We start from the raw sequence: 23,946 nt of genomic DNA, 5'->3' as shown, positions 1-23,946 counted from the left end.
ATAATATATATACAGTGGGTACGGAAAGTATACAGACCCCCTTAAATTTTTCACTCTTTGTTATATTGCAGCCATTGTGTGGGGAGAGAGAGAGAGAGAGAGAGAGAGAGAGAGAGAGAGAGAACAAAAAATGTATATGAGTTTTTGATGGTTTAAGTGGTTGTTCAATGGTGTAGAACAGGGGTGTCAAACTCATTTTCACTGAGGGCCACTTCAACATTATGGCTGCCATCAAAGGGCCAGTTGTAACTGTAAGACTGTACAAATGTTACTCTAAATAAATAAATGTCTCTTTATTTTATTATACTTATTTAAGTTACAAATATTGCATGCATTTGCATAGATGTAATATATGTAATTGCGCTGTTATTTTAACATAAATCCTTTTAATTTATCAGGTTAAGAAATGCAAATTACTCTATAAATCAAAGTAAATAATAAAGACAAGTATCATCAAACACAAGTCATTACATTAACTTTGTTAAAAACTTTTTTTGTTACATTTATGGCACAACAAATAATTGTGAGTTGCTAAGAACGTGTGACAGATATGGCATGAGTCCGGTCTCATGAAAATGTGTATCAATAGCACGATTTTCTGTTTCTATTTGGCATGCGATTTATATGCAGAAATTTACTTTGGCGTGCACATGATACGCACGTGTTTGGTGTGCGTATGATACACAATCAATGCTTGTAGTAGAAAAAAAAAAAAAAAGAAGCGCTGGTACTCAACCCCACTCCCCTACCCAAAAATAAATAAATACAAACTAAAGTACTAAAAAATAACTTTTTAATTTTCATAATTCGCAATAAATGTATATAGTGCCACAATAAATAAATGAATTCATTAATAATTGTTTGCAATTCAATTCACGTTTATTTGTATAGCACTTTTCATGATACACTGTTGCGAAGCAGCTTCACAAAAAAATGAAGATTTCTACATTACATTTAGTAGTTTACAGCATTGCACAAGTCGATCTGCGATACCAAACAGGAACACAGGGGGACGCCAAAAGACCACTAAACGAGCTACCTTGACCTGACTGATCCAGATTTACTAAACCACTACTGCGTAAATTAAAACACCTTCAGCCAGCATCCAGTATAAAACACTCGTGCTTATGCCAAATAGCTTGCTGATTTTTTTTTTTTACTGACATCTGTACGCGAGTACTATTATCTCCGCCATCTCTGGTGACATCGGCCATGTTTTCTCTGCATTAGCGCTGTTTTGAACTTACTGTTTGAATGCATTCGCTTACTGGATTCTTAGACTTTCTTAGGAGTTTACTGGTTTATCTGATCGCAAAAGACCTGCTTCTTTTCATTTTTATAATGTATGGTTTTCGTTAAAATTTACTGATTTAAATTAGTAATTATTATTTTATTACTCTACGCTAGGGTGACCACCTGGCTATTGCAGGACAGTAAATGTGATTTTACGGGACAATGCGGGACATGTGCGAAACAGATACATTTATTACTGTTATGCTATGTAAATAGGCTACTGATTTACATCGTTGGCATATATGTGCCAATTTTCTGCCGGTGGATGCCCACACTCCAGGTTGCGTTTATTAAACTCGGGAGAGGAGATTTTTGAGCGCACACATGTAATGTCTGACCGATAGAGAGCGCGTCCGTTTTCTGTGAGAGTGAATGAATGGGAATCCACCTGCGAGAGATTTGCGCTCTCGCATAGGTAATATGCGCTCTGGACATTTGTCATTAAAATAACTCCATAGAAACAGTCTCAAACTAACTATTAAAACAAGAAGTCGTGTCTGAAAGCTGCAATCGATTTTTTTTAATTCGTTAAATGAAAGGAGAATATCGTGTTTTTACGGTGGTGCTCAAGCACTTGATGAGGTCCGCTTTATTCCTTTGAGCCTTCCACGCAGTCATCATCAAAAGAAAAAACCCACACCCCTAATCCTAACCATTGCGTATCATATGCACACCAAAGTCAATTTCTGCGTATAAATAGAACGCCAAATAGAAACAGAAACTTGTGGTATTGGTACGGACTTTCATAATTTCCGATATAAAGCTGCATAGATTTTTATTTTAAGACAATGCTCTCGAGGGCCACATAAAATGATGTGGTGGGCCGGAATAGGCCCGCGGGCCTTGAGTTTGACACATGTGGTGTAGAACCTGAAGCACTATGTGAACGCCTCACGAGCTGGATCTTGGGCAGGTGAGGACTCTGACTTGATGAAGCCTGCCGTGCATACAGCAGTTATTCTGGGAATAAGGAGAGGTGGATTTAATGTGTGTCAACATACTTGACGGAAAGGGAGAAGTCTCCAGGCGCGCTCTCGCTCTCTCTAATGAGGAAGGCTCCGTCGTGCCTCTGTTTGTTTAGGATCTCCTCCGCTCTGGCCCTGGGGATTCTCCCGAAGAACCACCTGTGAACACACACACCGACATAAACGTTACCATTATATAAGACATGATATTATATAAGTGATACTGAGGACAGAGATCAGATGATTTTCACTGATTTACATGGAAGTGTGGATGAATAGAAAGAGGAAACATATTTTGCAAAGCACTGGCGCTGAGAGTAGCAGCTTAGGAAAATGAGATGCCAGTTTTCTGTCTGATGGAAAGCCAAGAGAGCAATTAACACTGGCAAAGATAATGATTGCACAGACAATCAACAGAAAAAAAAAAAAAAAGGCAGTGCAGAGAAAAATCAGCTCAGAAGAACAGCTACATTTAGAAGATCAGCAAAACACAGAAGTTCAGATGATCAGCACAGAATGCTTCATTACAGCATCTATGGGAACAAAAACATGCAAAAATGTGAAAAAAGAAAGCTGGTTACAAGCTAACCACCCAACAATATATGTGGCTACTGAATGAAATTGAAATTTGAAGTCGAACGTCAGTAAGGCTGGCTGTGTTTGTGGATGTGTGCAGGGTGAGGTGAACTGGGTTAAGCAAACCTGACAACCAAAGGCCTTTATTTACCAGAGAGACGAGAAACAATTACTATGTGCTATTATAAATGATAGCCAGTGTCACCACTGTGCTTACAGACCTTGGAGCAGATGCTCACATTTAATTGGAAGTATGCAAATAGTTTCATTTTTATTAAACAAGATTTAAATGTAAGAATAGTTTTTAAATGATTTACAGTTCTGCTTGTTTAATTATTGAGATATGTCGTAATTACAGCTTATTCAAAAAAAGAAAAAAAAAGAAATAGAAATTATAGACTAAAATAAAAAAATATAAATTGGTGCATTTCATTTAAACAAGATTTAAATGTCAGAAGAGTTTTACAAATGACTTACAGTTTACAGTTCTGCTTGTTTTATTAATGCGATCCAATGTCATATTTACCATCACAAAGTCTTGATCAAAAAAAAAAAAGTGGATTAAAAATGATAAACTACAACATACATAATTTTTTTTTTCAAATTAAACACGATTTAAATGTAAAAATAGTTGTACAAAAATTATTTAGTTTTGCTTGTTTCATTAATGAGCTCCGATGTCATAATTATGGCTCATTCATAAAGTCAACCCCCCCCCCCATTAATTCCAGTGTATTAAAAATAATAAATAATAAACTAAAATATAAAAATGATATATTTTGCTGTAAATTGCTGTACTTTAATTAAACAAGATTTAAATAAGAATAATTTCTGCATTAATGTTTTATTGAAGAGATCCAGTGTCATAATTACTGCTCATTCAAAGTGGAATACAATATAATATAATAACCTGAAAAGAAATACAATAACCTTAAAAAGTCACACTGAACAGACTATTATTCCAACCCTCATATTTTCATTCAAATCAAATTAAATATATAATGGACATCAGTTTAATCAAAGATCAAGCAAATTATTTTACTCTATACTTGCTTGAAACAGTGCGTCATGTGAAATTATAATACAGTTCTGCTCCCAGAGGGTCTGTTACGTAAGGCCAGGAATAAAACCACAGACTGTCTCCGCTGTACCTGCCTAATCTCTCCTGTCCGCTTTGATGTGGACGGCACAAGCCACAGACACACACACAAACACAAAGAGCATGTGACCAGGAAGTGGCATTAAAGCACTCGAGGGCAAATTCCACTTGCCGCATCCCGCTCGACAACCGTCTCTCTCTGCTCAAACACGTGGACACCATTTACATCGCCTGTCCTGACAAGAGGCCCCTACCATAAACCTGGCCAGTCTTGTGTACCTGATGGTCAAAAGCCGCGCTGTTTTCTGGGTTGTCAAAAATTGAGTCTAAAAACGCTGACGACAATTAGTTCCAGTGACGCAAATTATCAATATTCAATTATCTGTTAAAGAGAGGAACTATTCATAACAAAGAGCCTCACACCACAGGAAAAACTAATATTATTAATGCTCTTTTATTTAAAACATTACTTATTACTGTAAATGTCAAACTAAATTAAAACAATGGAATGCGGCCTTCAAATATTTCCACCTGCAAGTGATTATTCAATTAAAAGTAAAATAAATAAATGAAGGTCGGCTATTTTGGCTTGGACCCGCAAGAAACCACCCAGGACGACTTGATTTTTACCTTGACACACTTTGATTTTAGGAAAAGGGACTTTGAATGGTGGATCATGTTCTCGAGCCTCATTGTGTGTCATTACATGGGTTTCAATTCTCTCTCAGGCAAATATTAGTCAATAATTCATTCATTCGTCCGTCCTTCCGCCTTTGCTACTGCACACAGGACAATAATGAAACTCACTCGCATGGAGACCAGTGAGGAACAAACCAAACCAAACCAAACCAAACCATCCACACGTACAAACACTTTGAGCTCAAACAAGCTGCCTGGTATCAAAACATCCCTACAGAGCGCACGCATACATTACGTGAAGCCTAAGGTAAGGTAAAAATGCCCATAAAATGCAAAAATCAGTTTAAACTTATTGGAAAAGATTAATTTCTATCAGTATGAACTGACCACCACACAGAATATGAAGAATATTAAAAACATTAGGAGTCAGCTGTCTTTGGCAGTCCTTAAGGTACCAGCACAACAACACACTCAGCAAAATATCATCTAATTATCGTTATCGATAAAATCCCAGAAAATATCGAGATATAATTTTTTGTCAATATTGCACACCCCTAGTCCACATGTATTTTTATAAACTGAGTTTTTCCTTCTTCCGTTTTAAAAAAAATCTGTCCACATGAAATTGCAAACGCATGCTGTGAAGCACTGTCAAGAGCATGCCAAACCAACAGGTGGCGATATAATCTCAACCGTAAAGTCATGTTGGCCAATCAGAAGCCTGAAAAAGTTTCCAGTAGGCGGAGATAACAGCGCAGGCTCCAACGTCACAAGCCAAAAACTTTTTTGTAAAACTTTTTTGAAAATCTTCACCCTGGCAGGTGACTTTCAGTGACCTGGTGCTGCGTTTACGTGTGGACGAACGGCTAAACTGCATTTTTCTATGTGGTTTGTCTGCGGTTTTGGACAGGGCCTGACAGAAAATAAAAGATTCTGCAAAATGCAGATTAGGGATTAGGAAAAGACCTGAGAATCTGTGATCTGAGACCAGAAGTAATTACTGAAGTGTTCAGACTAGAGCTCACACAACAGCCTCAAGGCTGACACAGTGTAAAGTACACTTGGTGTGCTGTGAAAGCTAATATATTATCAACCATATACACTGCCGTTCAAAAGTTTGGGATCAGTAATATTTTTTATGTTTTCTAAAGAAGTTTCTTATGCTCCTTAAGGGCTGCATTTATTTGATCAAAAATACAGAAAAACTGTAATTTTGTGAAATATTATTGCAATTTAAAATAACAGTTTTCTATTTTGATATACTTTAAAATATAATTTATTTATTTTTTGATGCAGCACTAAATTTGTATTAGTCATTACTCCAGTCTTCAGTGTCACATGATCCTTCAGAAATTATTCTAATATGCCGATTTATAATCAATGTTGGAAACTGTTGCACTGCTTAATATTGTTGGGGCCTGTGATACTTTTTTTCAGAATTCTTTGATAAATAAAAAGTATATTCAAAATAGACATTTTGTGTTACAATATACACTACTATTTAAAAGTTTGGGGTCAGTAAATTTAAAATAAATTTTTTTAATTTTTAAATAAATTAATACTTTTATTCAGCAAGGATGTTAAATGGATCAAAAGTGATAGTAAAGACTTATATTGTAAGAATAGATTTCTATTTTGAATAAATGCGGTTTCTTTTTAACTGTTTATTCATCAAAGAATCAAAGAAAAAAGTATTACAGGTTCCAAAAAAATATTAAGCAGCACAACTGTTTTCAACATTGATAATAAATGTTTCTTGAGCAGCAAAACAGTATATTAGAATGATTTCTGAAGGATCATGTGACACTGAAGACTGGAGTAATGATGCTGAAAATTCAGCTTTGCATCACAGTAATAAATGACATTTTACAATATATTACAATAGAAACAGTTATTTGAAAATTTAATAATATTTCGCAATGTTTCTGTTAGTTTATTGTATTTCTTATCAAATAATTGCAGCCTTGGTGAGCATAAGTGTCCCAAAACATTTAGACAATAGTGCAATACTTGTACTAAATACCTGCAACTGCTATAAAAAATATAAATAAAAAAATAAATAAAATTAGATATAAAAACTGTGGAATATCCATTTGTCAAGGCTGCTGGTGTATTTTGAAACGGACACTAGGGCAGAATGGCAGGGTTTGGAAACACTGATTCACTGGTCGGTGTGTTATTTTGAGATATTCTGATTCATAAATATGAAGATGTACATTTTGAATGATGTAATAAACTAACACCATCTCTTCACTTTGGCTTTCATTTTGCATCTGATGCCAATTTGAATTCTTGAGCAATACTTGAGACCCTCACTCCCTTGTTTTATAACAGCTGTACACAGCTCTGTTCAAAGATTTCCAAACATGATTACAGTAAAGCTCCTCATTAATACCGACAGACTCGTAAAACAGATGTCTGCAATGATGGGAAACAGAGCAGAGGAGTTTCTCCCAGAGTAGGGAAGTGAAGTCATGTCAGAGAGGGGTTAGATTGAGTTTATTCAATTCTCTGTAAGCCTGAAAGAGCTGTACACCAAGGAAATTACTCTGACGATTCATCACTTAAACAGAAAATTCAGAAGAAAAATTATTCTGAATAAAAACAATCGAGCAATATTTCTCAAAGTGGAAAAAGAGGAACTGTGCGTCATTTAGTTTGGTGATACTAGTGGCACAGAAATGACACACACTTCACCTTTAAAGCCGTGAATGATCTCATGGTGCTTTGAAAGAGGTGTAAACGGAAGTCAGGTCGTGGTGGCTAATGTATCTTAGTATACTTACGGATGCGCCTTCATCTCGATGTAGTTTTTAGGAATGAAACCATCTTTGCCGTTTAATTCTGCCTTATACCAGTTCTGATCGCACTCTTCATTTAATACCTGTGGAAAGAAGAGAAGACGATTCATATTGACTAAACATGACTCATTATCCTGCTGTAATTGTACATTATTGCATTACACTATAATTTGCATACAGCATTATTCTGTTACACATAACAGGATCCTGCCGAGTTATCACAAGCACAAGAGTTATTTTAGCCAAGACCGCTATCAAGAAAGCTAAACATCACAGCAGCATTGGAGAGTTCAAACATCTGTGTGAAAGTGTAATGCAAGAGTAATCGAGCTAAGGCCCAGCACTAACCACCAGCATTCTGGTCAGTTATCTTATTTGAGCATCACAACATGTGTGAAGATGGAAAAAATTGTGTGTGGTGAGGTGTTTGAATTTGACTGGATGCTAAATGTGTATGTGGACTGAGGCTTTTTCAGTTTAGGCTTCAGACAACCACCAATCTGATTAAAGATACGAAGTATTACATACTCAATTCCACGAAATGCATGAAAAACAGTTTCATCTTTGTCCAGTATTGCAGCTCTTAATTTTAGGGATGCACGATATTATCGGATCAATATCAGAATCGGCCAATAATGGCTTGAAATGTAAATATCAGCATCGGCCCAATATGAAAAAAAAATATGCCGATATCTCTTGCCGATAAAAGGAATACATTAACTCACATATGCTCAGGGTGTGCTAGCGATTAGATCATGTCAGCAGTGTGGCTCATTCTTGAAGCAAAGTTTTGCCTGAATGATGATTAGATTCACTGTTTTGGATCGCTGCATTTAATTTGAGAATACACGTACAGAATGACCCGTTTGGTGTGTGATAGACCAGGGGTGCGGGAAGATGTTTTTGGTTGGGGGTACTGTGTGTGTCCCGTGTTAGGTGAAGGGGGGGTCTGTACAGTTCATGTCTGATACCAAGCGCCAGCGTCACGTGTTCATGAGGATTAGACTAATCATCCCATATAGAAAACATCACAAGTAAAATTAATTTATAAAAATAAACATGGGTTTATTATAGCCCACTTACAATTTACATTTCAGAGATCATTATTAAATGCTAAAACTGAATAAATTAAAAATGAACAAACTTGGCGTTGCATTTGCAACCATGTGAAAACAGGGGGTGCTGCAGCCCCCTCAGCACCCCTACTTCCTGCGTCCCTGTGATAGACTAAACAGGGGTCCTAATGCAGAACGTTAGGAGTTTTAATTCTGTAGGGGGCGCTGTTGGCCTACTTCTAATAAAATGAAAGCAAAATACACAAATAATATTTAGACTGTGTTTCCGATTAAATAAAGCCGTAATTGATGCCATAAAATCATGAGTATGTTTTGATTTAAAGTTCAGAAGTTATAGCTTATATGAAATAAAAACACGAACATGTCACTTAAATTAAATAATTTTATATATACACTGATTTATTCATTAATGTGTAATATGTTTTTCTTTAAGCAAATTATGAGCTCTAAAAGATTTTCAGAAGTTTTACAACTCTTGCTTTAGACCATTTACAAATGTTAAATCTTAAAATAAAATGTTAAGGTTACCACTGCATCTTTCTGGAAAAAATAAAATAAAAAATGCAGTGATTGAATATAGTTTATTTATGGTTATTTTCAAATCTTCAATGTACTGTCATTATAAAAGAACATCATTGTTGTTTTTTAATTCTAACAAATAAGTTCTTGTTAAAAACTAGCCAAAAATAAAAAGGATTTGCTTATAATTTCTGCACAGGAGAGACTTGGAGTTGTTTCCAAACAAAAGGAAATATATCGGTATTGGCTATCGGCCAAAATGAGTTGAAAAATATCAGCATATCGGATATCTGCACAAATCTAATATCGTGCATCCCTACTTAATTTAAACAACAAAATGTGAAATTTCATTGTTTTTTAATGTCTATAAACAATGCTGTTGGAAAATATTAATTCACCAAGAGCAATGAGCAAGTCCTCTAAATGGAAAAATTCTCATAAAATAGTGCTCTTAAATCTCTGAAATCGAATACATTTAACTGTAGATATTAAGCTATCTGTAGATGAAAGGAAAAGCAAAAGCATGTAAAAATCTAAAAATAGGAAGAATAAATATCCAATATGGATAGACACTGAAAAAATTTATTAATAATAATAATAATAAATGCTAAACACAAACATTTATTGTTTTAGTTGTTTGTTTTAATTTTCTGCAAAAAAACAAAACAAAAAAACAACAACAATAAAACCTCTAAATGTGAAAAATATTCTCCAAAAAATAGTGCCCGTAAAGGGTTAAATCTTTGCTGTAATCAAACATTATCCCTTTAAGTTATCTGTAGATGAAAGAAAATATCTAAAAACACAAATATTGGCTGATAGATATCTAATATGAAAACATACCGATTTAATAATTATTAATAGATTTACATAAAATTAAGTGATATTAAATCAGAATAAAATATTATAATCTTTACAATAGCCCATAATATTAGCTGATAATTGATAACATATATTGTGCATCCCTAAGCATCACATTATGTTGAGACTGTCACAACAGATCAGCTTTCAATTAAATTTGTTCCAAAAGGAAAGCATGGTGCTTGTATTCATATTCTCTGCATTGGCTAACATCCTTTTCAACAGCAGTCAAATGTGAGAGGGAAGGTGGGGACCAAATATCTGCAAGAGAACAGACTCAAAACTGCGGTTTGGAGGAAACGGAGAGTGCAACATCCTTCCGCTTAGGGCTGCACGATATTGGAAAAAACTCACATTGCGATATTTTATTTTTCTGCGATATGAAAAAAACAAAAAAACAAAAAAATCACCACATGACTTGAATCGTTTATTTGGGAAAAAAAATATTGATAGGGCTGATTTTGTAGACGAGTAAATCAGCATAGGAAATAAACAAGCATATTACAAGCATAGATAAATAGAACAGAACAAAGATACAAATGAAATAAGCAGTGCTTTATATTTTTCAGGTAAGTCTAACAGTATTCAGGTACAGAAATTGAACAATCAAATGTAAAATAACACTGCATAGTCTTATAAACATGACTTGAATCGTTTATTTGGGAAAAAAAATATTGATAGGGCTGATTTTGTAGACGAGTAAATCAGCATAGGAAATAAACAAGCATATTACAAGCATAGATAAATAGAACAGAACAAAGATACAAATGAAATAAGCAGTGCTTTATATTTTTCAGGTAAGTCTAACAGTATTCAGGTACAGAAATTGAACAATCAAATGTAAAATAACACTGCATAGTCTTATAAATTAAATCTAATAAATCTGTGTTAAAGCTACAAAAGCGATTTTTCTTTGTGTTTTGTTGTTTGATTAATATTCATAACACAGAAAGCCTCCGGAACATTAAACTGCTGTAAACCAATATAGGCTACTGTTACACATCCATTTTCTTTCTCAATTGTTTCCCTTCACCTAAGCCATAAGCCACTGTGTTTACAAGGATACTTGTAGAGCACAGTATTTCAGGCACAAATAGACGCAGACGTGAACAGATTTTAGTGTTCACGTGCATCTGCGTGGCTCTCACCGTGTCGACACTGGACGCAAGTGGCGCGGCGCAACAAAATACTATGAACCCATTATAATCAGTGATGCTGTGTGAGTGTCTACACTGGCTGCGGCACGGCACGACACGACAAATCCCCTACAGTAAACTGATGCCGCGTTCTCTTTATGATGTACTGACACAAAGTTCAAATGATATGCAATGGTCGCTTGGTCGCGTCTAGTGTAGACAGACTTTGGGGACGTTCACATGTCACGCTTAAAAACACGTGGAAAAACTCCAGTCACGCCACTTTCTCCTTCTTTCCAAAGTGCTCGGGAGCTTGCGCTTTCGTGGCGTCTGCCGTTGCTAAGTGACCGTGACCTGCGCTCTCCATGACGACGCGGAAGTTTCAACAAAGGATAAACGGATTTCCAGCACTGAAAATCAAAATCGTGCAGTAGCTCTTCTACTAAACGTATTTAAAATGGGTATCTCTGTACAGCTGTCGCATCCGGTGTAGACACAGTGTCTGTGTGTGAGCAAAGAAAACAATCAGTATAAATATAATGATAGAAGCCTATACTAAACATCGCACATCCTGCGATGTGACTATCGCAGGTGCGCACATCGCGATATCGATGCTGAAACGATATATCGTGCAGCCCTACTTCCGCAGCAAAGATTGATGGGTAGACAACCAAAGGAAGAGGACAGAAAGAGAAAGTCTGACGACAAGGGATGGAGCATTGACCAAAAATGGGTTGGGAACCATTCAAACGTGAGAATATCCACTAAATGCCCAAACTGATGTCCATTTCCACTCTATATGGCAACACACGATCACAGAAAACCCTGGCGGTGGTTTCCATATGTGGTTTTAGCATATGGTTAGCACCTTTGTGGTTCACTTTTACTTTGTAATTTTGCTTGTGAAGAATAGCCTATATTAGAAATATAGCCATCCAACTAGTCTAACAGTCCCAATGCAGGACAAATTATACCTGCTGCGAGTAGTTGAGAAATATGCCAGTCTTCATGCATGCAAACACCGCCGGGTCATTTTAAATCAAGATGTAAAATAAAAGTCATTTTGGGCTAATGCAATCTCTGTCCTAGCATTTAAAACTTCATACTGCTTACAGTTTTTGCAAACAACGATTGTCTTTTTTTGACTCACGCATTCAATTTGTCATGTTCATAACTGGAATTAAGTGGGTGCACAGGCAGAAGACGAGAAGACAGGCGGTTTACAGGACGCTTTCAGTGCAGCAATAAAGCCACAAAGAGAAATACAGAGAGAATTGATTGTGCAGTCCTCTCCCTGGTGCATACTTAAAACATAATCGAGCGCTAACAGCTCTCAGCTAAACCCAAAAGACAACGATGAGATTGACACCATCCACTCAGCGGCTTCAATCTGGAGTGAAAGCTACAGATGCCCATCATTTATTTATTTAGAGAGAGAGCGCGATCTCGCTAACTGCCTGCATCAGGCTTGGATCTGATCAACCACACGTACAGCAAACATATTTCTCACGCGTGATGGTTTATCTGCACTAAAGGCCACATGGTAGAGTGACTTTCACAAAGCCGGTCAAAAAAAAGTGATTTCACAGCCTATGATAATTATTTTAAAATGACATCAAAATTGGATTACATTAAAATAAATTAAGCTTTTCTGCATTTTAATTCTCAGTAGCCTACTCTTATGCATAAATAAATACTACATACACTGCTGATCAAATGTTTGGGATCAGTAAGATTTTTTATGTTTTTTAATGGAGTCTCTTATGCTCATCAAGGCTGTATTTATTTGATTAAAAATACAGAAAAAACAATAATAGTGTGAAATATTATTGCAATTTCTAATATTGGTTTCATATTTGAATATACTTTAAAATGTAATTTATTCCCATGATATTAAAGCTACATTTTCAGCATTATTACTCCAGTCTTCAGCGTCACATGGTCCTTCAGAAATCATTCTAATATACTGATTTATTATCAATGTTGAAATTGTTGTGCTGCTTAATATTTTTTGGAACCTGTGATACATTTTTCTTTGATTCTTCGATGAATAAAAAAAGTGAAAAAGAACAGCATTTATTCATAGTCTTTACTATCACTTTTTATCCATGTAACACATCCTTGCTGAATAAAAGTATTAAATTCTTTAAAAAAAAAAAGAAAAGAAAATGTACTGACCCCAAACTTTTGAATAGTAGTGCATATGAAGAGTTTATTTGCAAAAACAGACAAGTCTGTTGTTTTTTACATTTTCAAAAATCATGTTTTTATTTATGTTTTTATTGTGTAGTTGTATTTTATTGTGCAAGTTTTTTTGTTATTTTTACTTCATCAAAATAACCCAACTGCACTTTAATTGAGATTAATTGGAATGCACAATGAAAAAACCTGATATCTGAAAATTGTTAAAAACAGAGTTCTGTTTTTGCAAATGAACTCTTCATATTGTAACACAACATTTCTATTTTGAATAAACGCTGCTCTTTTTAACGTTTTATCACAAAATCCTAAAAAAAATTATCACAGGTCCCGAAAATATTAAGCAGCACAAATGTTTCCAACACTGATTATAAATCAGCATGTCTGAATGATTTCTGAAGGATCACTGAAGACTGGAGTATTGATGCTAAAAATTCTACTTTGCTTCACAGGAATAAATTATATTTTAAAATATATTAATATAGAAAACTGTTCTTTTAAATTGCAATATTTCACATAATTACAGTTTTTCTGTATTTTTTATCAAATAGATGCAGCCTTGATGAGCATAAGAAACTTCTTTTAAAAAACATTAAAAATCTTACTGATCCCAAATGGCAGTGTACATAAAGGACTGAAATTTCAGCCACCAAAAAAGGGTGAAAATCCAATCACAAGCCACAAAACTTTGACGCTATTTAAAAAAAAAATGGCATGCATATAAAATAACTTAGATTTAAAACTCCATCTAATAAAGGAAAATGAAAATGATATATTTACAGGAAAGACTCGTGAGGAAATGAGATGCGACATCAAACATGTCTGTTTTTACTCCAGTCACATAAGAACACTGAAATTCACAAGATCAAGAAAGACTGTGGAAAGTTCTAGGGCCTAATGGTTGGCTTGCAATATGTGACCTGGAGCACAAAACCAGTCTTAAGTCGCTGGGGTATATTTGTAACAATAGCCAAAAATACACTGTATGGGTCAAAATTACAGATTTTTCTTTTATGCCCAAAATCATTAGGATATTAAGTAAAGATCATGGTCCATAAAGATATTTTGTAAATTTCCTACTGTAAATATATCAAAACTTAATTTTTGATTAGTAATATGCATTGCTAAGAACTTCATCTGGACAACTTTAAAGGTGATTTTCTCAATATTTGGATTGTTTTTGCACTCTCAGATTCCAGATTTATAAAGATATTTTGTAAATTTCCTACTGTAAATATATCAAAACTTAATTTTTGATTAGTAATATGCATTGCTAAGAACTTCATTTGGACAACTTTAAAGGCGATTTTCTCAATATTTGGATTGTTTTTGCACTCTCAGATTCCAGATTTAGAAATAGTTTTATCTCGACCAAATATTGTCCTATCCTAACAAACCATACCTCAATGGAAAGCTTATTTATTCAGCTTTCAGATGGTGTATACATCTAAATTTAAAAAAATGGACCCTTATGACTGGTTTTGTGGTCCAGGGTCACATATGGCAAAGCTTCATTTAATGTAATAACACGTTGTGTTCACACAGCTAAAATACATTGGTTTTAAGTTTCTGGACCAGTTACAAATGGAACAAGATGGAAGATCATAAGCGAACAAGATCAAGCCAACAAGCTTCAGGGAAGTGGCCTCATTCTCTCGTCTGAGAGGGAAAGATCACAGAGAGGAAATGAAAGTAACCTAAAAAGTGCATCACAGGAACGACAAGTGTTCTTGCAGAACTGCCATTATAAGCTTCAAGCAGCTTCAACATTTCTACATAAAAGCATGGGATCTCTTTTGTTTGACATTTTGTGTCATCATAAAGGCCGACTATCCTCAGACTGTGTTTGTTACAAAACCGCAATCAAGTCTGTTTTCAGAACACTTTCCAGCAACAATATTACAAATTAGACATTAAAAACAGATATTTACACATACCACATACAGATGGCAATTATTCACAGTCATTGTTATGATTATTATAGGCTACACAAATGTTTAGAATCTCACTGACAATACTGCAAATATCAGCAGCACACAATATTGCATACGGTGCGATTTTCTATGGGAAACACAAAAGCAAGCAGCTTATCCCCCAAACAAGACATTTAACAAAACACATGTGTTTTTCAAACAGCGATGCTGGGAGCTAATAATTATTTGCACTTCTCGCACAGAAACAACACTACGCCTACATTGCGACTGATCAAAATTAGATCGTGCCAGTTATAATCAGAGGAGATGTCAAGCGTCAGTCGAGCCACATCTTGATGCCTTCAAGTTGATAAACACCCCTTTTCTATTTCTGATGCGCAGCTAATTTACTTTGTCTTGATTGCCAGCAATTATTTTATTAACAAATATGTGAACCGATTGGCACGTCCGTGAATTGCATTCATTATAGATTTAATTAAGATCCAGCCATCAAAACAGTCGGCTTGTGATGTTTTTGGTCTCTTGCTGTAAATCATCTTTTCTTCTTTTAGCATATTTATATAAGGTTATGGTTGCAACAAAGTGGCTGCTGAGCAACACACAAATGTAAACAAAGGTGTATGTTTGTAGAGTAATTTACAACAGTTTCGAACGCAGCTCAGCCGATCAGAATCAAGGACCGGAACGATCCGTTTTATAATGGCTCTTTTAACTCCTCCCCTTATAATATCACTGATGGCAGATCTATATCAGAGATACACTGGACAAACTCGTTTACTCACAATACCCAATTTTTCACGCAATACACACAGTTGAACATCTAATCAGAGAGAAAGCAATTTGCTTTGTTGGCAGTTTCATCAGCGGACACAAGTGCGTTCTTGTGATGGTCCATTCGCTGTGGCCTACATGTTCTCTCTCACTTACAAACACAATCTCTATCCATTGTCAAGTCAGCAGCCCTGGCACTCACCCCCGCTTTTAATCAGACTATGGCACAACAGTAATGGCGCTTTCGTTTTGTGTGGCAGAGATAATCTCATCCACAGCTGTCGTGGCCTTCTGCGCCAACCAACAGCCGCTGCTTCACAGTCCGAGATGAGAAGACACATCGGGATACCCACACAACGCACTGCAACCACCGCTACTTGAGCCAATACCGCGGATGGAAATGACGCATTTGCGGTCACTTTGCCGTCATCAGATGAGGGTCAAGGCTAAAGTTTACATAGACTGATAGAGACAGGAGGGGCGGCAATGCAGTCCGGAGAGGATTGCGACGCATGAAGGCAGTAGATTATCTGAACGTGTGGATTAATCTGGTGTGCAGCCCATTCTCTATTGTTGTTGATGGTGACAAAAAAAACAAAAAACAATTAGTGCTGGGCATCCAAAATAAATTAATGCGTACATAATATATGTGAATGTACTGTGTATATGTATTATGTATATATAAATACACATGCATGTATATATCTAAGAAAAATGTTGTTTATATATTAAATATATAATATAAATTATATGTATATATATAAATATAGACATGTAAGTACATGTAAATATTTTCAAAACATATACTGTATGTGTGTGCATTTTTTTTGTATATACATAATAAATAAACACAGTACATACGCATATTATATAAACAAAAACTTTTATTTTGGGTGCAATTAATCACGATTAATTGTTGCCCAGCACAAAAAAAAATGGATTAAAAATCAATTAAGAAAAATGGCAACTTCTTATGAATGACCCATTGTACTAAAGATACAAAATAAAATATCAATGGATAGAAACAAATTAAAATGTGAGAACTTAAATTAAAATACAACCAAAAAATGTAATAAAACAATAAAAAAAAAAAATACAACATATAAATAAAATACAATGAAAAAATAAAAAATAAAACCAAAATTTTTTTTTGAAGTTAAATATTTAGGGTTAACCCTAAGTACAAGCAGTATTAAATTAAAATAATAGAACAAAAATAAAATAAATAAAATATAACCAAGAGTAAAATACATTAAATAAAAATAACATTAAATAAAAAAAAAAAAAAACTAAAAAAAATTTAAAATAAAAATTGAATGCTGAAGTTAAATATTTAGGGTTAACCCTAAGTATAAGCAGCATTAAATTAAAAGAATAAAACAAATTTAAAATAAATAAAACAAAATATAACCAAAAGTAACAATAAACAAACATAAATTAATCAAATAAACTAACGTTAAATGCTGCAGTTAAATACTTGGTGTTAACCATAAGTATAAGCAGTACTAAATTCAAATATTAAAACAAAAATAAAATGAATAAAACAAAATATTAATATATACAATACATACAATACAAAATAATAAAATAAAGAACAAAAAAAAAAGAAAGCTAAAGTTGAATGCTGAAGTTTAATGCTTGAGGTTAACACAGAAGTATGGGCAATAATATAAGTGATGCTTCCCGAAGCAAATGAAAAGTTTAATTTTAGAAAAGGGTGAAATGTGTGCAGGAAATGAGCTTTGAAATCATGCAAACTGTAAGCTTACATAATAAAGGCCAGTCGTTTCATATTATAACCCATGTGCTGTTATCAACACTGCCATCCAGGACTTCACAAAGGGGCAGGGCACGCTACACCACCATAGATGCTGATGTGTGCTGCAACAAGGCTTCTTTTCATCCCAGATTCACTTTCACAAAGACACCAGTGTGCACGCTAGTGTCAGTCTCTGCTTATGACTGACTGGACGACAGTTGAACAGTCGGGTCAAACACACACAAAGACTCGACATGACATTTTAACATCACAGCCAGTGAAAGACTGCTGAGAAAGGGGAACGGATAAGAGACAGTCTCGATAAAATAAATTAATACAGAAAAAATGGACACATGCAGCATCTCGCCATCTGTCTCAACCCAGTACCTCAGGTCTGACCCTGGGACGCAATGTGAGCACAACGACCCTCCAAAAAACAAACCACATCCAGCAGAGTATCTGATCTGGGATGCTTTTGGTGTTCAGTTCTGAACATGCTTCCTGAAGAAGGAGGAATGGAGAGAAACATGTCACTAAATGGGATGGCCTTTTCTTAAAGGGGCGGATTCCCCAATACGACAGGACAACCATTCAAGGGACATGGACAAACTCTTCTTTTATTCAATAAAAACATAGTTTTTATTACCAAATGGTCAATACACTCAAATCGAGCAATCTCTTATTTAACAAAATATTAATAGGATAATTAATTTTTTTAATTTTATGATTTGACAATATTCTACTATACATCATTCAAATTTAATGAACAGTGCATGCTGGGACATAACATGCCTCTTCTTACACAAAACTACAAAAAAAATTCTGAAAATATATCTAAATAGCCAAGTAATGCTTTTGTTATGAATATAAAAGCTTAGCCTAATATAACACACCCAGTCATTTTTGTGTTACGTAATCATGGCAAATGAGTTATGTACAGGACACCAAAAGGCACCCTACAGTCATATTGACCCATGCATCAACAAACCGCGAGAACCCTAATCTTAATCTTTAAAGATCAAAAAGCAAGACATCTAGCACTTTTGATGGCAGCATTTTATTTAAAACGCTCATATTACTGCAGGCAGCAAGACAAATGGACAAAACCCATTAAATAAAGCTGGCATAATTATAAAGTTCCTCATTACGGAAGCAAAGAGTCCTTATTGTAGAATTACTCCCAAGAGTCCTTCTCCTGCAGAACGTCGACTGACTCAGCACTCGTTCAGACGTGATGTCACTGCGCTTAATTAGCTCTACAGACGAGGAGGCCAAGGTCATGCCGCTGCCGCAAATGACAGCAATTACCAGGCTTTGATTACGGTTAAGTGGCATTGTTACACTTGGGTTTGCTTGCGATGCCGTTTGTGCTGACCCTGGAGAAAACATTCAAATGGAAACTCTGAATGGAGATGATGGTAAAGTGTCTTGCCTTTAAAAACAGCATTTTGCATGTTCATTCACAACAGCGCTCGCCAATCAGTCAATCAGCAATAATAATTATCATCCTGATTCGCAGCTCTCCCGCTGGGACTTGTGATTGCTGATTAAATACAGCTCGCTTGCACTTGTGCACCCAGAATCCATTTCATCATATTTCAGGGAATTAATGAAGTCTGTTAGAATTGCTTTCCTGAAAGTAAACAAATTTTATCAGATACTTTTTTCAGATTTTTATAAAGAAAATGCCCTAAAACAGCTCTATGATAATGGCCCGTGGCCTTCCCCTAACTAAAGAGCCTTTCTAGGGATACACATTATATCGGTTATCGGCCAATATTTGTCAGGTATTTATCATTATTTAATGTTTAAATGCTTATTTTTTCTTGTTTTTACGATTAGATTACCTTTGCTGTCATCTAATGCTAAAAGTTTATTAGTAAAATAATTTAATCTAATGTAATCTGATGTATTAATTTTTCATACCAAAATGGACTTATTCAAAATTATTTACATTTTTAAAATGTTTAAAATTATATATATATACATATATACACACATATACATATATATATTACTTAAACTTATTATAGACTTAAACTTAAAAAAATGGTGTATTGACGTCTTTCTGCGGTTGAAACAAGATACCTTCTGAACTGAGGCAATACAGTGATCTGTCATGACACATTAAATAGCCACAAAAATAAAAAGTATTTATTGTTTGAATTTCTTACAAAATGACAAAATCCGAAAGATCAGTCTTTGTTTTATGCTCTGTCTTGTCTGTCAGTGTGTTATCAGTTTCCTCTTTGCTCCAGGATGTATTTTTCACTGCGTGAGAACATGATGTGTATCGTGAGAGCAGCATGGCTTGTTGGACATAGCAACCGTAACGAAGGGGGGTGGGTCTTTGCCAAGGGTTTTTTTTTGTCCACTTGGCCTTAAACATTCTCCAAAATATCATCTTTTGCCATATCATCTTGTTTGCACAAAAGAAAGTAAGTGAACAGGACACATGGCACATGTACGGACCGGTGATTTGAACTATACTTTTATCTATCCCGCTCAAACCAGAAGATTACATCAAACCTGTTTGGCTCCATAGGTTGACTAAGCCTTTCTGCTTGCCCATCCGTGAATTATAAATCACAGATTGTGCCGTTACATAAGCCAGCGTCCTCATGACACTGACACATGAGCAGAAATCTATGATCACAGTTACTGACGGACAGTTTATGGACAAGTCTTGCTGATGAGTCTGCCTGATACAGAGGCAGTGAGAGAGTGAGAGATGTTCCTAACAAGCCAAAGTGATGAAGACGTGATGGGCCGTGATAATCGCCGCTTTAGGAGGCTGTTCTAATGAGCTTTGCGGACAGCACACATGGGATTGTGATCTTAGCCACCTTGTTGAGTACCTGCTACTGTAATCATTCCAAATTGGATTCTTCAAGGGTCGCTGGTCCCTCTGTGGTTTTGACATTTAATTATTTTTCTAAATGAGTTTGCTGCCTTGTTTAAATCATTGTTTCCAATCAAATAAAAGAAATCTGTATTTGGCAAAACATAGAATCTAAAATAAAATAGTTGAAACCTATTTTCTGTCTTTTATTACATTCATCTAGTATACAGAGTAGCAAGACTTTTTTTTCCAATGGCATATATATATATACTAGGGCTGCACGATAAATCGCATGCAATATTTAACGCGCATCTTGTCAGAAAAGCCAGTTCTGTAATCAGCGGTAAATCTCCATCACTGACGAGCTGCGCAAAACCACGTTCATATTCGCGCGATTTTTGGCACAGCTCATCAGTGAACAACGGCTCTGTGTAGTTAATGCTGCTCAATGTGAAAGCCCGCAGGTGATGGAGATTTACCGCTGATTACAGAACTGGCTTTCTGACAAGATGCGCGTTAAATATCGCATGCAATTTATATATTTATCTACACGCATATATTTGCATTTATTTCGTATATATATATATAAATTGTAATTTAATTTATAAATGTATGTTTTCTTTCATTTTTAATCACTTTAATTTATTTAATATTTATAACACTGGAGAAAATGTTTTCAAAAAATCTAAGTTTGCAAAAAAGTCAAGTTTAAAATAATTTAAGACCATAAATAAAATAGACTAAAAACAAAGAATGACATATTTAGGGAAAAAAATAAAAAGTGAAAAGTTCAGCATTTTTTTTGTTATTTCAAAAGGTCCGAGAAGTAAATGCCTACATAACTTGGCTGTAGTTTCTCGACACAGAACCGATGAGTAGCTTAATGAGCCGTCTTTGAGTCACCTTAACTGCTACCCAGGGACATCTCGCCATGATGACTCAGTCCCTAAAGACACCGGCGGCCGATTAACACTGCCGTGCTGCTGGAAACGGCCCTGACGAGGGCAGCAACCTCATCCTTCATCTGTGATGCCACCTATAACTCACTCTCTCCATGTGTCAGCTTATAGCTTCATTTGAAACACGGTGACGTATCATTTCAGCAAACATTCATGTAGAATGCATGAGTGCGGCTTTTGCTAATGCAGAGCTCACAGACTGCATACAAGAGCTTTTTTATGCTTCACACAGAAAAGATTAAAGACAGAGCGAGACTGTTGTTCTATTGAGGGCAACTATCAACTACTTAAACATCAGAGACAGATTACGTCCGCTGTGAAACTGCTAAAGCAAGCATGCATAAACACTGGTCAACACACAGTAACACTGAATGTAAAGAGTGTAATATAAACATGCACACTAGCACTCAACCAATATGGCTCTTTCAGTGGCTGATGACTATACAAGTGAAAGTGTGATGCTGAAATATGAATCATACAAATGAATGACAGCAAATTAAATGCACACACACAAAATAAACCCACAATCTCAACAAAACTAGGGTTGGGTACCGAAACCCGGTACCAATATGGCACCGGTACCTATGTAACCGGTATGCACTAGAACCGAATCCGAATGCAGATTTTGGTGCCATGCCTGAGCTTTCGATTGAAATAATTGTCCTCTGGTTCTCCGAAACGGACGTAAGAAGCATCATCACTGGCACCGCACGTGAAAATTTTTTTTCCGATTGACAAAATGCACGTGAACAAGTCGGAAAGGTCTAATAATACAAATTCAACACATCTTTGTAGTAACGAGAGTGTCCCTGTTGTTTTCACATTCGACTTAAAAGCACAACTCAGGAAATGAGAGCATCCGAGGAGTGCGTGAATGCAGTAATTACACTTGCTCTGATGGCATCAGGCAGCCTTCCGTTAACTAAGCTAAACATGGTTAAATTAAAATGCCTAACGCTAAACCTCCCTTGTATTCACATTTCTAAACCTGTTGTCCAACAAAAGAGAACATTATAACTAGAGCCCGACCGATATGGGTTTTTTGGGGCCGATACCGATACCGATATTAGGGGGTGAAAAAAGGCCGATACCGATATATCGGACGATATTCTTTGTGTATATTGTAGTACAGTACCAGTCAAATGTTTGGACACTTTCCCATTCGTGTCCAAACATTTGACTGGTACTATATATAGAATACAGTATATACATAAACAGAATATATATACATAAACACATTTTTTGCAATGATCACTCAAATGTGGTGATCAAACACTTATAATGGTGACAGAGATATGTAAGGGCATTTAACAATTTAACAATAAACTTGCGATGAGTGCGATGCACAAAGTAACAGGGTGTTAGTTGTAACATGTGATTTGAATATTTATTTTACCATAGTAACATTTAAATTCTGGCTTAAGTACATTTTTTATCTCAGTTTTTATTATTCATTTAAAATGAGACAAATCTGCTATTATTTTAATCTCCAATCTTTTATTTATCAGTTCAGATAGTTTTTTAATGCTTTGATTACTAGCAGAAGACACTAACCAGTTTTAAATTCCAGTTGCGCAGATGGGGCACGTTGTAACACTGACATTAGCTATGCAATTTACACTATTTACTTTAATTTTAATGAGAAACCGGTGAATAAAGACTGACAGTCAATGTTTAATGTTTAGAAATGATTATTTCAAGACATGTACAGCATTTTTGCTTGTTTATGTGGGCCGTCCCAAGCATGGTTGCAATGTGTTCATTGTCAAACTCCAAAATCAGATTATTTTTAATTCTCAAAAAACGGCATTATTTTATTTGAGCCACAAAAAAAACAAAAAAACAACAACAAAAAAATTATATATATATATATATATATTTATTAACAAAATATTTTAGTTTGTCTTGTATATTTTTTTCATTCGATCAGATAAGATTTTAAGCTTCATATGGTCATATGGTCAAGTTACAATGTGCCCCTAAGATGTTACAATGTGTTCCACCTACGGGGCATGCTGTCACATTTCACTTCCATTTTTTTCAGGGTAAATAAAGAAAAACATATACACTGTAATTATGAAACAAAGCAACATATTTGTACTAGACAAGTGTAAAATTACCGTGGATAAAAATTTTTTTTTTATTCTGAACCCCATGTGGATTTACACAAACTGAGAAAGTCAAAAAGTGTTACTTTGTGCCCCGCTCTCCCCTACCTCTGTAAATAAATACAATATAAATTCACGTCTCGCGCACTTTAATGCCCTTTGAATGTAACGTGTACATTCCCTTGGAACTGGAATCATGGCGGAATTTCATGTGAAGTCCACTTCGCAGGGCACTTACGGTCGAATAAGACAACGCGTGAATGCTGCCTGAACAAGAAACCTCCTTACTGAAGGGAAAGTGTTGACTGGTGTCACCATCTCGCGAACGCGCCAGCGGATCTCCACCAAATTCGGGGGATCCCTTCAGCTTGAGGAGCCCTCTCGAACGCCACCCTCCGCGCGTCGGTAG

The 23,946-nt window shown here is 35.4% G+C and overlaps 1 protein-coding gene across 3 annotated transcripts in view; it reads right to left on the bottom strand.

The window, feature by feature from the left end:
- Positions 1 to 2,171: 2,171 nt before the first annotated feature.
- Positions 2,172 to 23,946, bottom strand: part of LOC107583254 (growth factor receptor-bound protein 2-A) — a 51,757-nt gene continuing 29,982 nt past the window's right edge. For all 3 annotated transcript variants that reach the window (XM_016269401.1, XM_016269400.1, XM_016269402.1), the window contains 2 exons: positions 7,359 to 7,456; positions 2,172 to 2,417 (listed from right to left, as the gene is read on the bottom strand). In XM_016269401.1, the coding sequence (XP_016124887.1) occupies positions 2,276 to 2,417; positions 7,359 to 7,456 (240 nt within the window). In that variant the 3' untranslated portion in view covers positions 2,172 to 2,275. The remainder of the gene's footprint in view (positions 2,418 to 7,358; positions 7,457 to 23,946) is intronic.

The sequence above is a fragment of the Sinocyclocheilus grahami genome, unplaced genomic scaffold, assembly GCF_001515645.1.
Source record: "Sinocyclocheilus grahami isolate Dianchi unplaced genomic scaffold, SAMN03320097.WGS_v1.1 scaffold52.1, whole genome shotgun sequence".
Lineage (NCBI taxonomy): Eukaryota > Metazoa > Chordata > Actinopteri > Cypriniformes > Cyprinidae > Sinocyclocheilus > Sinocyclocheilus grahami.
Note: the sequence above shows the minus strand (reverse complement) of the source record. Positions and strands in the feature narration are given on the sequence as shown.